The sequence below is a fragment of the Rhopilema esculentum genome, unplaced genomic scaffold (genome assembly GCF_057945365.1).
Source record: "Rhopilema esculentum isolate cy_ngs unplaced genomic scaffold, ASM5794536v1 HiC_scaffold_27, whole genome shotgun sequence".
Lineage (NCBI taxonomy): Eukaryota > Metazoa > Cnidaria > Scyphozoa > Rhizostomeae > Rhizostomatidae > Rhopilema > Rhopilema esculentum.
The window spans coordinates 663022-679454 of record NW_028300838.1 but is presented as its reverse complement, the minus strand read 5'-3'; the positions used below and the strand labels follow the sequence as shown (position 1 = coordinate 679454).

General features: G+C 35.2%; 1 protein-coding gene across 2 annotated transcripts in view; it reads left to right on the top strand.

Annotated features, from left to right (window-relative positions):
• Positions 1 to 15501, top strand: part of LOC135695052 (nipped-B-like protein) — a 32751-nt gene extending 17250 nt beyond the window's left edge. For both annotated transcript variants that reach the window (XM_065213997.2, XM_065213996.2), the window contains exons 22-45: positions 405 to 503; positions 923 to 1069; positions 1364 to 1498; positions 1969 to 2073; positions 2462 to 2515; positions 2703 to 2808; positions 3452 to 3564; positions 4296 to 4436; positions 4851 to 4944; positions 5348 to 5499; positions 5783 to 5873; positions 6294 to 6461; positions 6657 to 6735; positions 7321 to 7456; positions 8031 to 8138; positions 8580 to 8636; positions 8821 to 8961; positions 9460 to 9606; positions 10174 to 10270; positions 10701 to 10812; positions 11594 to 11747; positions 12241 to 12504; positions 13311 to 13426; positions 14169 to 15501. In XM_065213997.2, the coding sequence (XP_065070069.2) occupies positions 405 to 503; positions 923 to 1069; positions 1364 to 1498; positions 1969 to 2073; positions 2462 to 2515; positions 2703 to 2808; positions 3452 to 3564; positions 4296 to 4436; positions 4851 to 4944; positions 5348 to 5499; positions 5783 to 5873; positions 6294 to 6461; positions 6657 to 6735; positions 7321 to 7456; positions 8031 to 8138; positions 8580 to 8636; positions 8821 to 8961; positions 9460 to 9606; positions 10174 to 10270; positions 10701 to 10812; positions 11594 to 11747; positions 12241 to 12504; positions 13311 to 13403 (2793 nt within the window). In that variant the 3' untranslated portion in view covers positions 13404 to 13426; positions 14169 to 15501. The remainder of the gene's footprint in view (positions 1 to 404; positions 504 to 922; positions 1070 to 1363; positions 1499 to 1968; positions 2074 to 2461; positions 2516 to 2702; positions 2809 to 3451; positions 3565 to 4295; positions 4437 to 4850; positions 4945 to 5347; positions 5500 to 5782; positions 5874 to 6293; positions 6462 to 6656; positions 6736 to 7320; positions 7457 to 8030; positions 8139 to 8579; positions 8637 to 8820; positions 8962 to 9459; positions 9607 to 10173; positions 10271 to 10700; positions 10813 to 11593; positions 11748 to 12240; positions 12505 to 13310; positions 13427 to 14168) is intronic.
• The last annotated feature ends 932 nt before the right edge of the window (positions 15502 to 16433 follow it).

The following is a 16433-nucleotide window of genomic DNA, read 5'->3' as shown; positions in this document are numbered from 1 at the left end:
CGACAGACTGCCACTTTTGTCTTTGCCATATACTGGTATAAAATTGCCATATAATGATACCAGTTTTGCTAACAGTTTTTTGTTGATATAATCCCTGCATTTCATATTTTAATAAGCAATAAATAACATCAAAAAACTCACCAAACCCACTTTTAAATTCGCACCACTCTGTACACTTTTTCAACCTTGAATGCTCGCATTCATTGAGTTTTAATGGACAAATAATGTCTTATGGTTTACCAAACCCTTGCTACATAATCAGTCTTCACTAGCACGAGGTTCTCTATTCTATTGCTCCATAGTATTAATTTGTATTTGAAATAAACAAGAAAAAAATTCTTTTTCTAATCACTTCAATTTCGGATATCTGACAATTCATCAGTCAACTGAATTTTCTTTTGCAGATTTTCAAGATGTTGAACGAGCCTGCAGTCGCCCTGAGGACCAAAGCAGTGAGAGCGCTCACTTCTATTGTCACAGTCGATCCAAACATTCTTGGCAGAGTAAGTCATCATTTTACGGAGTACGCCAACCTTGGACTCTTAGATTAAGACTCTCAAGCATTTTTCATTTCATTAAGAACCCTTTTCGTGATTCATGTATGTATAATCTATTTTTCTGTATAGAAGTCTTTCCTCTGTATCCTAAATTTTATCCAGTTCTTCATATAAGCTTCAAGAACTTATTCCACTATTTTCCATATTTTGTTCAATAGGTGGCAGGTCTTCTTTGTCTTGAAATTGAAATTGTCAAATTTATTCTTCTTTTGTATATACTTTGTTATAAGACCTCTTGCCAAATTATCCTAGAAGACTTGCAAATTCTTTCTTGGAAAAATTACAAATGATAAGCTAGTTTCTTTATACCCTGCTAGGTTTTCAGAAAGACAATGATAAGATCTTGTTGTTTCTTTTATAAACAGGAAGATGTGCAGATCAGCGTGCACTGTAGATTTCGTGACCAATCGACTCTTGTGAGAGAAGCAGCTGTAGACTTAATTGGACATTTTGTTTTGAAATGCCCGGATATTACAGATAAATACTATGATATGATCATCGAACGAATACTGGTGAGTAACAAACTGAAAACTGCAAAATTATGAATTTTCTTCAAAAACTTTATTGTATAGTTACAAACCTGATGAAACTACTTAAAGAGGCATACCAAGTAAAGTGGTAGTGCAAACAGCCGTTCCCAGAAGTAGTTAAGTGGCTAGACAATCTTAATTTTGTGTGTCGTCTGGAATGCTTTGGATGTGCAATAACATGAGTTCGCTTTTCTTGCTATTCAGGGACACATTTTGTATTGTACACTTCAGTCATTATATGATTTGTCTGACTTCGCCTATTTGCTTGTGTCTTAGGATACTGGAATAAGTGTTCGAAAAAGGGTGATTAAAATTCTGAGGGATATTTGCATAGAGCAGCCTGATTTCCCGAAAATTCCAGAAATTTGTATCAAAATGATAAGAAGAGTAAACGATGAGGAGGGTATTAGGGTGAGTTTGGTTTCATTTTTTTGTGCTTTGGCATTAGACATTTCCCATTCACAATACCACGAATGTAGACAGAAAAGCTGGAAATGTTGCAGCACCATGGCAATTATACTTTGGTGGCTGGCCGGAATTCTTTCAACATTTTTCTGCCAATTTTCTACCCTTGATCTTGTCATCTTATCATTTCAAATGTTTCTCCTTGAATTTTCTTGTATTTTCTTTTTTCGGCCTTCTGCTGATTTTTATTCGCCTTTACTTAATGTCTGAGAACCATTCACTTTTCTTTCTCGTATTTATGATATAGTTGAATCTTTAATAACATTTTTGTGTTTTATCTCTCCACCGAAACTTCTAAAGGGCATTTAACTTAAAATTAGTTTTGGGATGCGTCTTTTAGAAAAACGGGAAAGTCTAACTTTGGAAAAAGGTAGTATTTATGATTTTACAAATATTTTCAAATATTCTTCTCTTAGGATCTTGTTACAAAAGTTTTTCAGAAGATGTGGTTTACCCCTGTTGCCGGAAGCTCAGAAAACAATGCCGAACTGACTAAAAAGTCAAAAAATATCATGAAAGTGGTGAGTCTATTTTCTATGGTAATTTGCATTCTTTATTTATTATATTTACCTTTGTAGATTAATTTTTATCATCTTTTTTTCCTCTATTTATTTGTTTATGTGTTTGGAAATAAATTTGCCCAGCGATTAAAGCCACATCTACAAAACCTTATCTTTTTTAAGAAGCATACTGTTGAACAATTGGCCAACATTTTTTGTTTTCAGATACATTTATCATTCAGGGTCACCCCAACTAAAATCCATTACTATATATGTTGAACATGTTTCAAAGCCCTGAACCAATGGCGATGATAGATCTTAAAAAATAATGATTTCTCTGCAAAAAGTTCACCAATAATCCTGATATTAGTAGAAATAAAAAAATGTAATTCTTGTTATTTTGACATAGGTTGCTATGTGCAAGGATTGCGGCTACGAATGGTTTGAAAACCTTCTTGATAACGTAAGTAAACTAACTTTTTAATGAATTGAATGCTTTCCCATATAGAACTATGTAACTTTCATTAGCACTTCTTGCGAATTCTCCGATATTCCTAAACCTTGATTATTATTTTATCATTCCCAGAATATCAAAAATTTTTCTTATTTTATATCTCAACAGTCCATTAATGCTTTACTTTTGTATGCAGCTTTTAGATGGTGACGATGAAAGCGTGAAGAAAACAACCGAGAAGTCATGTCAACAATTGGTCGCCTCTTTTATCCAGCGACTTATAAAAATGGAGCAAGAAAATGGTAAGTATCTTTTCGGAACAACCTTGAGAAAGAAGTTAAAAAGCAGTGGATAGAAAAACTTTCTCTTTCAACGTCTCTAAGCAAAATTGCTAAGGTTTTGGAACCCAAAAGATGTGCTATTTTTCTCAAACATTTTATATAATTTTTTTCACCTTGAGTTGGAAAATTGGCCTGCATTAAGTGCTCGTATCAATCTTTGAAGCAGATCAAATGGATAGGTAATTTCAATCATTTTTTGCTGCAATAGATGTTGAGTGCTTCCTTTTCAGAAGGTTAACCCATTCTTCAAAGGTGATTAAAAGTCAGCTTGATTTGTCTTTTTTACCTGCTATTTCCTAAATTCTATCTCTTTTGGGTTATGTTCCAAGACTTTTGGCAGGCATTGTACCTAAAGACCTGAAAACAATTAAAGATGTGTCTAGTCTAGTCCTATTAACGGTAGCATAACTGCCAATCTTTCTCATTCTCACTTCCTTTGTTTTGTTTTGATGATCCAATGACTCTTGTTAGGATTCCTGCGCAGTTAGATTCTCAGATTCTGGTATTGTAAATTAACTTTTCATGATTAAAACTGTCAATTCAGCAAGTGCATTTCCTCGGTATGCTATACGTGTGTCTGCAAACTTTCTTTTGTTTGTCTTAGGATCAGAGCTTGTTGCCTGCCTTACAACATTGTATCTGCTTTGCAAAATTCGCCCGCAGCTGTTGGTCCAACATGCGACAACTTTGCAGCCATATCTCAGAATCAAATGCAGTGTAAGAATCAACAATACTTTTTCCATTTCTCGGCTTTGAGCTGCGATGAACAAGTTGATTCACTTGTTTATCTTGTTTATCTAGTAAAAATTAGCATGCGCTGTTTAAAATATGAATGCATTTAGAATATCAATCAATTCCAAATTTATGTAGAATCAAGATGACTGGAATCGCAATAAAGTATTTTTGCGATTTTGAGAATATTGTGAATTTTAGATGTACTCCTGCATGTTGTATATATGCCAATTCATTTGTTTGATAATCTTGATTTCTTTGCACAAAGGTTAAAAGCCATCGTTTCTGGCAAAAAAATTACCACAATCCTTGTTACTAGAAGTTGCGTTCGATAGTAACTAAGCCGCAATTAGAAAGACTTTAATTTCCTTTGCCGTTATAAATTAGGCAGCTTGAATATCTTTATAACTTTTAGCCGATTAGTTATTGATTAAAAACTGATAAAATAGATTATAGAATTTCTCAATCTTTTTAATTTTTCTGACCTAAATTTCTGAAAAGGGATTTACGTGTATATGCATAAGGTGTCACGATGTAAATTTAGCTACAGTTAAAGTATCGCGAAAACACCTCTCTACCCCAGCCTTCAATGAACGCGTTCTTTGAAAGAAAGCCATTTCAAAGTACATTTAAAATTAAGTATACTAGCGTGTCGCTATTTTTTCATATTTTTGAAATTGTTCATTTAAAATCATACTCTTCTTTCTTTCGTAAAGACTCAAGGCGATGCGCTAATCATCCAGAATGTTGCCAGAATTTTGGAGAACGTAATCCCGTTGGTTGATCATCCGAATCCAAAGTTCCTTGCTGATCTAGAGGAAGACCTGATGAAATTGATCATCAAACAGGGACAAAATGTAAGTAGTGGAGCATAATATTTACTCGTGCCCAGAAACTAACCGTACATGAGGTGTTTGCTGGCTTCAGGATTACCTAGCGACACCGCTCGAAAATTGATGTAAAAGTGGAGTTTAGTGGCACGACGCAAAACTTTTGAGATCAATGTATAAGAGAAAAACGGGTAAGGTATGAAGTGTGACATCACATCCCTCTCCCACTCAAAATTAGGGCTTATGCATTTTAATTTAAGTATGTTTTAATAAAAAGTTGCAAAAATCTATAAACTCGTGTCATTGAATTAATGAATTTTCATAAATTAGAATTTCTGGTTTTTTGGTATTTCAAGAAAGTATTTGATCTTTTACTTTTATTGTTTATCTAGACTTCCCTGTTTATAATTAGTAATTATATAACTTCTTTCCTGAACACAGATCGTTCAAAGTTGTATCAGCTGTTTAGATGCCGTTGTTAACCAAGTCACGCGAAATTACAAATTTGTTTTGGACTGCTTTGAAAAATTCCATGGTAAGTAAACTGTTGTTAATTTCTTGAAGGTTCTTCAAACGTTGTCATCGTGATATTGTAGTTTCAAATTTTAAACACTGAATCCTCGAAGAGCGGCGCTAATAAGAATGACACCGTAGACAATTGTCTAGAGCTTTACGGCTGCAAGTCATTGTTCCCATTATCGTTATCATTTAAAATTTCATTATTGTTTGGGTTATTTGCAGAGACTCGCTTTTTGCAGCGTCTTTTGTGACCTGAACAATTGATTTGTACCATGATACGTATAGACGAGCCTGAAACGTTTTTTTTGAAACGATCCTGTTTGAGGATCGTTGAATATGAAAACCTTGAACGAAATGCGCCCAGGGCAATGAGCCATTCCTCTCCAAGTTAGTGAATCATTTCTGTGAATTCGTTGCAGTGTTTTTAGAGAAATCAAAGAAAGACCTCAGTGACAATAAGCAAAGTGCCAAGTTCGCGGCAACCCGGCCTGCTCTTCTAAGGTCTTTATTTATCGCTGGCCTGCTCTGCAAGCATTTCGATTTTGACAGGCACATGGAAGAAGAAAAGAAGGTGATTTTTAGAACTCTTATATTTCTCATCTTTTTAGCACTTTTTGTTCTTCCATCTCAACTAGTCAAAATTTACCGGCAATATTTTTGTTGCATTACATTTAGGAAATATTCAGAAAATTTTGGCAAGCTAATAGCAATCAAATCTTCTTTCATTCTTCCTTCAAACTTTTTTTACATTGTATTGCTCGACATTTAAATGGTATTTTGACACAATGCTGCTACAAATTTCCAATGTTCAATATAGAATTTTTTCAGCATTTGACTTATATTCCTTTTTCTAGGGACCTGTGAGTTTGAAGGTTTTGGAAACTTGCTTATTTTTTGCAAAGCATTCTGATCAAGAAGTTAGATTAAAAGCAATTATGGCTGTCGGTAAGAGCGTGTTTTGTTTTTATTTTATGTCATGTTATCTCCCTTTAAAAAAAGCTCTTTCTCATAAGAAGCAGAAATGAAAATATTTATTCTTCATGCTCTAGAGATCTATGTATTCAGATTTATATGGCCATTTATCTATAATGTATTCCAAAAGTTCAATCTGATTTCCACTGTGTAACAATTTTTCGTAAAAAATCAAAGTGAAATTATGGATTATGCAACCGTTTTATGTGTCAAGAGTGGGCTGTATCAGTACGGTTAGTATGCGTGGATTCAGAACCCAGATATTACTCTTGGACAAGTATAGATTTCAAACGTGATCATTGCTTTATCTTTTTCCGCGTTATGTTTTTATTTGCTATGTATATAGGTTTCTCTTAATCGACAATTGAGAAATATTCAAATTGCTTTTTTCAGGTTTTGTGTGTATGACAAAGCCAGAATATCTATTACGGAACGACTGCAAAAGTTTGTACCAACAGATACTGTCAGACCAGTATCAATCAGCGAGAGGAAAGTGTATGTTGTTGAAAAGCTTGCAGAATCATTTGATGGAAGAGGAGGCCAGAATGACTCAATCAGAAGGTAAAAAAAATTGGATGCTACTTTTTGCTATAAATAACTTGATATCCCTTACCTCGACCAACTTCCATTATTGCAATACGTCGCCAAATGTGCATTAGAAAACTATTAATTGCTAATTACTAACCATAATTTTCCAAATATTAGCTTGATTGTTCGGACCGGAAAGAATATTTATCACTAATTTTTTTTATTAAGGCCGCAAGAAGAAGCTCAAGAAGCAAAAAGTTAAAGAAGAAGATGGAAATATAAAGGAGTTTGGAGATACACAGGCAGGGTCGGTTGATATACTATAATTAGTCTAAATTCGCTTTATGTTAACCGCTCCTTTTTGAGTCGTGAGCATAATCATTGCTCTTCATCCGTCTTTTGTTATTTTCTGAATGAGATGGTAGTCTAATCTAAGAGCTTATTAAGGCTATGTTGGAAGACAGATCCATTCTAAGACTTCGGTTAGAAGACAGAGCTATTCTTTGAACTTTCTGTGTATATATTATTTGATTCAAAACGCACATCGTGAACGATGTTTCGTCTTTATTGTTACTCTTGCGTTTGTTGACTTACGAGGATCAATCTTAAAAAGAAAATCAACAAGTGCAGAAATTACTTCTAATAGATGAATAAAGGGCTGAAACATTATTTTCAGCATTCCATGAAACGTTGCATGCTCTGGTAGTCCCGACCTACGCCTTGCAGACACTGGTTTAAGAGCCAATCCTTATGGATATTTGCCAGCTCTGCAAATATTAAATCGCTAATAATGCAAAAAATAGTGTTTAGATTTCCTATGTTTATCAGAAGTATTTAAATGAACCATTGCCAGTTAGAGGGTGATGCTTATCGTCTTTCCCTCCATCATTAGAACGACGAGTGCTTTTATGCAAGTCATGCTAAAGAGCATCCTTGACACGTTCTTCAATGCTGATGCAATGGTGAGACTTGCTGCAGTTCAAGTCATTGGTCTTATTTTGAGGCAAGGCCTGATTCATCCAGCACAGGTAAATGTTTTGGCGACTTGTCCTCTCACAAAGTATACATATACATTTGTACACATTTTGAAGCCGCTCCCAATAAGCAAATGACAAATTGAATATCCCTCTTTTTTGAGCTATAAATGTTTCGAAAAAACATTGATATTGAGCTGGTAACCATATTTTTATCGTTACTTTGTGATTGTTAGAGATCTAAGAAAACCAAATGTTGATTTACAAGTTTCTTTTTGTTCAAAAGAGAAAAAATAATTCCTTTGTCTGACAGCTTATAAAACAGGCCTTACATTTGAACAAGGTGTTCCCCTTCCCCTTTCTTCAAAATCACCATTAATACTTTATCGTTCTAGCAATTAGGTATGTTTTAACTTATGTAACCCACTATGCATTAAAAGATAACTGGACTGCTAATGTTATGCTAGATTTATTGAATTCCCTGACTGAATTTATAACATACAGTTTCATTGCCAAGTAGCAGTTTTATTTCACTCCGAAATACTCTAGATAGAAACATTACCAATGAGCACCTTTGAAAATGGAATTACTCAGGTCATTGTTTTGATAAATCCCTGCTTGCGTTTAGTGTGTTCCGTATTTGATTGCTGCTGGAACTGATGACGACAAGATGATAAGGGCCAAAGCAGAACAAGCTCTAGCGGATATTCACAAGCGACATGCTGCTTTCATTCATGTATGTACCCTTTTCATCATTGCATCGCTTGACTAATTAATGTCTTTTAATGCTCAATTTTTGCTGAAAATATTTTGAGATACTTAACACTAGTTAGGAACTTTTTACTGGTCTAAAATTGTTTTCATTACCCGTCATATCTTGAGGGATAGACTCTCTGATCTCAAATCCTATTCTCAAAAGGCGTTAAACTTATTTCCTTTTCCTGCATATTAAGTTTTATTTTCAAGCTTAGCTCTCATGCGACAGATGCCCCTAGGGTAATATTTGTGGGCAAAAATCAGCAATAAATGATTTTTCTTCAAGTCTTCAGTTTTACGAATTTCCTTTCTTCGTTATTTCGTCAGTTTCTTCGATATTCAAGATGTTAGAGGGTTGTGTCATTGTGTAACTGATTCCTTCTTTTATCGTATTGTGATTTTATTTTCATTTTAACCATAGATGAAAGCCGTACAAGGAATAAAACTCTCGTACCAGCTACAGAAACTGATTCAATGTGTGAGTTTTGTCTATCCGCTTTATAATTTCAGTGTTGAAATGGCTTCTACCACGTAACCTATGATCTTCTTTGCCTTTGAAGAAATATGGATGCATAGTTGTTTCGACAGAAAACGTTAACTTTGAAGACTGTTTAATTTATTCAAATGTAAAACACTATACAACGACTTTCGTGTTTTTGCAGACTAATGGAGGCTATTTACAAGGATTCCGAGAGGGAGATCCGAGAAGTGCCTTTACAAGTCATGTTTATTCCATGGTTAGGCCAAATAAACAGTACAGAAGACCGTTATTGCAAACGATGCTCAAACAATTTGACGACCAGGTAGTTCACTTTAGTTTTGTGTTCAAAAGCTAACCATTTTAAGGAAACTGATGCCTAAACAGCTTCTAATTTTGTCCTTATGTTACTCGTTTCTTTTGTGGTAGGCTTGTGATACAATGGCAGTTTTGCTCCTAGGGTTTTGCGAGCCCAATCACATTTTTTCTATTCCTTGTTACCACTCACTAGCATTGTGCCCAACTCCGATAATTGGAATCTTTATCAGTACATAAGACTATATGTCATAGAAGCGTTAGGACGACTAATTTGACATATTCTATTGCTGAATTTTTATTTTTACTCTTTTACTTACCATGTATGTCCCACGAGTTTTTCTCTGTTGGGTAAATAGTCTTGACAGTTTATCATTGTTTATAAGTGCCTTAATGAATACCTTAATGAATTTTAGTAAGTGCGAACAGATACTGATGTAAGCTAGATTTTACCTGACTGTATATACCAAATTCTTTCAAAATGCCTTCTATTATTTATTAATTTCAGAAAAATGAAATCGACTTCCTCTATTACCTGGCCGAAAACCTTGCATACCTGCCTTACGTCACTCAGGAAGAACCCTTGTTTGTTATGCATCATTGCGACATGGTTGTGTCAGTGACAGGGGCTGGGTACCTTCAGAATTTCAAAGAAGTACGCTCTCTTTTTTCATTCATTTTCATTTTTCCTATTTACATTCATCATTGAAAGCCTTGATTATGACTGAGATTGATAAATCTTATTCAGTTTTGTGGCATGGCCTTCTAGTGTTGCCCCTTGTCAGGAGACGTTCGCGGGTCAGGAGACCTTCCAGTGCTTTGCAACTTGAAGTTGCTTAACAAAAAAGGCTTTTTCTTTGGTTGCCATTCTCAGTTTTAAAGCGACCTACCATATTTCAGGTCAGACAGCTGTCAACAATGTTACTAGATCGAGTAGTAATGTAACTGCGAAATCAAAACAAACGAGTTCAATTAAGTGTATAAACTCGATAGGCCTACGTTGTAATGCTTCTTTTTGTCAATTGATCCATATAGAATAAACATTTTTGTTTGTTTATTGGAGCTATTATTTCCAATGATACTGTTTGATTTTTATGTTTGCCGTTCAATAACGCTGACTATGATAGCCAAATTCCAGTATGTTTCTCAATATCTTAACAAAGAATTGGCTCATTCCTACATAAAAAATTACAATTTTCTAAAAAAAACTGCATATTTTTAGGTGTTTTTCCCAGCAAGAAAAGGAAAGGGTAAAGGAAAATCTCCGTCTCATGCGATGGAAGATGAAGAAGATCTTGAAGATGCCGAAAGGCTTGGAGGTTTGTTACTGTATGATATTGAAACTGTTACCGGGAATCAAAACTACGATTATTTGTTGTAAGATTGTGCTGAGCTGTACAACAGACAGGGACGGTGTTCGGTTCCCTGGGTATAGCTCTTTTTCTGGCTCTTACAATACTGCTCCTTTGTGAATAGGGGTAGCATTAAACTGTTTATTAACAGTAAGATTTAAAAGATGATTTCAGCAGATATTTGATAAGCTCTGTAGACCCCAAGCTTCCAATGCGTAGTTTTGTTAAAACCGTTGGATTTCCCGTGGCATGGAAAGCATTGAGCCAATGATGGTGACATTGACTGTTGTTTCCAAATATGTTGTTAGTTGTATTGGGCCGTACAACTTCTAAGTAAAGTCACTGTTGAAGTTACAAATTTCTTGCTTTACAGTTCAAAACACGCTTTTTACCACAGGTGCAGAGATGGATCTGAAGAAACTGGAAGAAGTTGTCCGGGACTCGTTTTCTTGCATGCTGTTGTTGGAGTTAAAACAGCATTTAAAACAACTGTATGGCTTTGCTGACAGGTATGCCACTTCACAGTATTTATTTTTAACAATGATAAAGATTTACGAATTAGATAATACGCTCAACGTCCGATAATTCGGCTACCTTATCAATCGGTTTTCTTCTTATTTGATCACAATTCTTTCTTTCATAATTGTCTCTTCAAGGCAAAGTTTTGATGATTCGAACTCTTCTTGATGGAAATTAATTTTATCTTGCCTTGAAGTTCGATATATCAAGTGTTGACTGTGTATATAGTAGCTAGCGGTTGTGAGCAACAGGAGTAATTGGGCCTCTTTAAAACCCATTAAGAAAATTAGAGGTATCCGAACTTTTAATGTTTATGAAGCCACTGGTAAATCAGTCGTATGGCTGATGAGAGAGGTTGCATTTTAGGGTTTTGTTAAACGAAGTATTGACATTGAATTTGTAAGGACGTTGTTGCCCACAAGTGGTAGGACAGCAGCTTTAACCATTGGATAGTTAGGCCTTTTCTTCATCTCCATCTGGATTGAACTAAGACTTCAGCAGCTGGATCGCAAAAGCTATAGTCTGAACTTTTTCACGAGGACAGGTGTTGCTTTTAGATTTCTGTGGCCTCCAAAGACTTTGATGTCACTGCCTTGAATTTGGCAGAGATCACTGCATTTTAACCACCTACCATATAAATGTATATAACATTTTAAATTGTGATGTTGATGGTAAAGAAAAGATTTTCAAACAATTTTTGTCCATTTAAAAGTTCATCTAATTGGCGTCTTATGCAAAATTAAATATCTTATGGTCCCTCTTACATCATAGTAAATGCCAGAAGTATTCACCATCAGAGCCATCGAAACTGTATGACAAAACAATGACAAGGCGAGGAGATGTCCACTTCAACTCGCACTTCAAACAGCTAATGTTCCATAAAGACGCACTAGAAAAGGAAGAAATGATCAATTACTACATAGAGGTAAGAATGCCTGCTGAAATATCACTAGTTTTTTGATAGAACGACACTTATGCTCACTGCTCATCCATCAAGCAGCAAATAGGGATACTGTGTTAGCGTAAAGGAGCCTAAAAACAGCTACAAAAGGAAGTGTCTACCCTCAATCCTCATGTGTTACCGGTACAGATTGAACAAATATCCTATGTAACACGCGCTACCCTTTCTGAAGTACCGCTTGCGAAGCTCTTTGCATCATGTTACACAAATCGCTACTAACTTTTGCATCATCATCTGCTTGGCTTTTATTTTGAAAAAGAATTGCATATTAAGCTGAAGACATGGATGCTTCTATTGGATGCTGTTGTTTGTTTACAGTCTCGGACTTTTGAGTCGTTTAATGTTAGCCTCATGCAAATACGTTGAGATGAATCAACCCATTGCACCAAGTTTGTAATTTTTTACTTTGGGTTGTTACTTATTTCATTCTTTTCGAACCTTTCCATTGCTATTGTAGTTCAAACAATTGATGTTGAGTCTGGATGCAGAAGAAGATAGCGAAGAATTAGAACCACAGGAAAAGCCCGTAGAAAGCAAGCCTGAAGCTAAGAACGAAGAGAAGGCAGCTACTGATGGCGTTCAGATGATGACTGATGAGAGGCCTGCTACAGTAATGGAAGCAAATGTAACACTGCAGACAGCTGTAGAACAAAAAGAGGCAGAGGAAATTGTTGATGCCAAGTCAAAAGATGCAGTTTTGTTTACAGAAAAGCTTCCTGATGTACGTTATAATTATTTTAGTTGCTTTGCATAAAACATAATTCTGGGATGTTTTTTCGTTTTGTAGTTTCGAAAACACTTTTATGTGACCTATTTTTATGTTTATCTTTATCATATTATTTTTATGTTCTATGTCAATGGTTCTTGTCTTCAAGTTAATTTCTTAATCGGGGAAGCAACACTAACAAGAGAAGTTCTTGAATTTTAAATAGCTAGCTCATAATTTGCCATCCCTTATCAAATCAAGTTGCCAAACAACTCTGAATTCTTGGCAAGGAATGGACAAAAAAGGCTCACTCTGTCCCACCAGAGAGACGATGCACCATTCCTACCTCGGGATCTTGAGGTGTGCGAGGGAAAGAGAAAAATAACTTACTTACAGAGCCGAGTCTATACTTAAGTCCAGTAAGAACTGTGAATTAAATCCTGCTGTGAAATTATACTCCACAACCCTTTCATGAAAAAAACGCAAACTTCGAACTCCTCTAAATGCTCCTAAAGCATCAAAGTCAGCTAAGAATAAGCTATAATATAAACCCATGTGAAATCACACTACTACCGCACCCTTATTAAATTAGCTCTGCTAATCGCCATTTTAGTCATTCCATTGGATCGCCATTTTAGCCATTCTTCTTTTTCCTTTTCGGAATAAATCGATTGAACTAAGATTTTTCGCCTTCCTGCTAACTAAAAAATATCAAATTGCCCTGCTAATTTGTATTCCATTGCTATGATTTACCAATATCTTTGTATTTTCACAATGATAACGTTTTTTATGGTTGTAACAAGTAATATTATATATTTTAGGACACCGGTAGTAAACAGATTGAAGAAGATTGCGCGAGTGACGGCTCATCTGGTTCAAAGACAAGACGGAGAAGCTCTAGAGGCAGAAAATGAGCCTCAATGCCTGTGTTTAAAAGGTATGGAGATATTTTAGCTGTTGTCAATATACATGATTAATCGCTGTTGGTCATTAGACTGCTAGAACCGATAGTACCAATCCGATATCTCATTTTGATAAACTTTAATAGTGACAACAATATTCAACTTAAAGTAGGGACTTTAAGAATGTTAAGGTAGAACTTGAAAACCAAAATAGAAAAAACAAACTTGAAAGAATCTGTATAGCTTTCAATCTAAAATGCTGCTTATTGGAGTATTTCAATTTGTGATGTTATCTTGGGATTTCTACGGCCGTATATTAGCTTTCTGCGAAGAATTCTTTTTAAGTCTACAATGCCTGCCAAAAGTACTTGAAACATTCGACAATTTGCGCTGTGTTTCATACTTTCAGTTTATTTTCTGAATACTTCTACTTTCGCACCGCTTCCCCCCCCCCCCCCCAAACAATGTTGATAGTATAGACAAACATTATACCAGTAAGAGGGAAAAACGTACTTCCTGATCTCCTACGTTTTTTGTAGTAAACAAACATTGTTAATAGGGAGGAAGGGGAATCGCCGAGTTTGGCCTTGAAAACTGACGTTAGTGTGCCAAGACTTTTGGCAGGCATTGTAGGATATTTGCTTGATGTCAAAAGGCCGCACAGTGTCATCATCAGAAATGATTGTGTATAGTATAATAATAAGAAGTGTTGATATTTTGTAAGATGTTCACCTTCAGAATACCAGTTTTCTTAGAATCGTTTTTGCCTTGTTTCAGGAATATCGAAAGAAAGGACAAATGGCTTGATTCACATTACACTTTCATGCATACATATCTCCAGACACTAAAAAGGATATTGTCAGCATTTGCTGAACCAACCTTCTTTGTCTTCTCTTTTGAAAACGAAGATAATTATGTACTCCAAGTAATATAAAGTAGAAGATACAAAGGAATTACTTTAAAAACCAGGCAAATTGTGGGGCAAATTGTGGGGGAATTTTTCTGTTGTAAGAAGCCTTTGATATTTCAAGGTTCTTGTAGAAAAACAGAAATTGGAATTTCACAAAAATAGAAAAAAGTCCAAACTCAAGATACATTACTGTTACTTATTGGGTGGTTTACTTGTTGTTTGGTGTATAAATTCATTTTATCCCTACAGGCGTTTTCCATGCCTGTCATTTCTAGAGTGGTATGCCTTTAAGTGTTCTGTATTTATTTCTCGTTGTACATGGGTGGTTCCAGCTCAAAATATCAGGGCTATTTTGCATTCGATAAATTTATCAAAACTAACAATTCGTTTCAAACGAGAAAAAGAAATACCATTTTGACTAGAAAATACCATATAGATGAGTTAAAACAAAGTTTGATGGAGCAATTTTCGTTACATTCAAAAACACACATCCCCTCCCAAGTAAAGCAAGATTCACTGCCCGTATTGGACGCCCCTGTAGTTTTACCTGACTTTAACGTTTTCATACACGGTGTATAGTTATCCATTTCATCATTGTATTATAATGTAAATTCGTTGCAAGTTTAATGATTAATATCAACATGTATATTGTTGTTTATTCACCTTTTGCCAGCTTAGTATTCTTGTAGAAAGGTGTTGGTTCCATTTGGTACACGATGGGTTTCCAATTATGTACATTTTACCCCCATTAGAAAAAGCTATGCTCGATTTTTATGCTGGCTGCTGGACTGACAGATTTTAGTCTTGTGTTCGCAAAGTTGTTTTTTCTGGCATCTTTAGCTGTTTAAGCTGCTAGGTTTCCCCTTTGTTGTCGTTTTTTGTGTGCTTCCATCCCACCCTAGGCCCTATTCTTGTCAAAATACTGATCCCGCTTGAAGCTTGCCTTTCCATCATACATCTGCGATTTATTCAAATGATATCAACTGAAAGCTACTATGATACAGCTATTCCAATTTTTCGATAGCAATTTAATTTTCGCGGTGCGGACCATTTATTAAACCCAAATAAAGGTGAATTTTTAGCGAATTTTAAAGAAGATTTTTAGTTTTGTTGTGTATTAGCTTTATCCCTGTAATTTATTTTGAGCATCATTGGTAATTTACAACATTTGGGAAAAAAGGAATTAATTGTGTTTTTGTATTCTTCATCTGTTACAAAAGTGGATAATTTCTTTACTGTCTCAACATCAATTTCTACTTCAGCTTTGATAAAAGCGAAGTGTTCGGTTTTGCCTCCTTTTTTATGCAAATTTTCCTCCTGTGTTTTCATGTTCTTGCTAACCACCGAGTGGCTCAGGTAATTTGATTAAGGAGCGCCACGAAGGAGCAGTTGATAACGAGGCAGATGTACTGGCGGGATTTTTTAATGTCGTCAGCTGTAGGATAGGTAAGTTGAAAAATGCTTTGTGATCTGTATAATCAAAAAATTTAGCTTTGTTACTATTTCTTGTTTACAAACATTTTGCATAGAATGTGATCAAGAATGAAGGCTTTTAATTTAGTGACGTTGCAAGAATTTTATTGCACTCCAAACTTTTTGGTAGGCCTAAAAAGACAATCTGTAAGTAAAGATGAAATGTTACCGTTATTATAAGAAATAGAGAGAATACTTGTTGGAGAGAAGCATTCATTCTCCTCCTATACTTTCATTTCTAGTATCAGCCAATCATTCTCCAAGTTACATATCAAAGTAATAAAGAATATTGCAATGCAGAATGTCTTCCACATCGAAAAGAACATTTGCAACACCAGGTTCAAGAACATTTGCAACTCCAAGCACTGCAAGTAGATCGTTTCATGATAATGGTTCTTCCTCCCAAATAAGAAAAAAACATGCAGAGGTCAATACTTCGGGGAGCTTTAGCAAGGCACCACAAAGCAAAATCAACACAACTGAAATGATCAACCAAACTCCGGATAATGGATCAAATTTATATAAAAGATCGTTACTAGACTCAGTAGCATATGCGCCTACAAAAAGATCAGTTATTTACACTAGCCCAGATTCTGAAATATTGTCATCAAGCCAGAAAAGCAGTGCAAATTTTGACAAAACGTTGCAACCCTGTAACT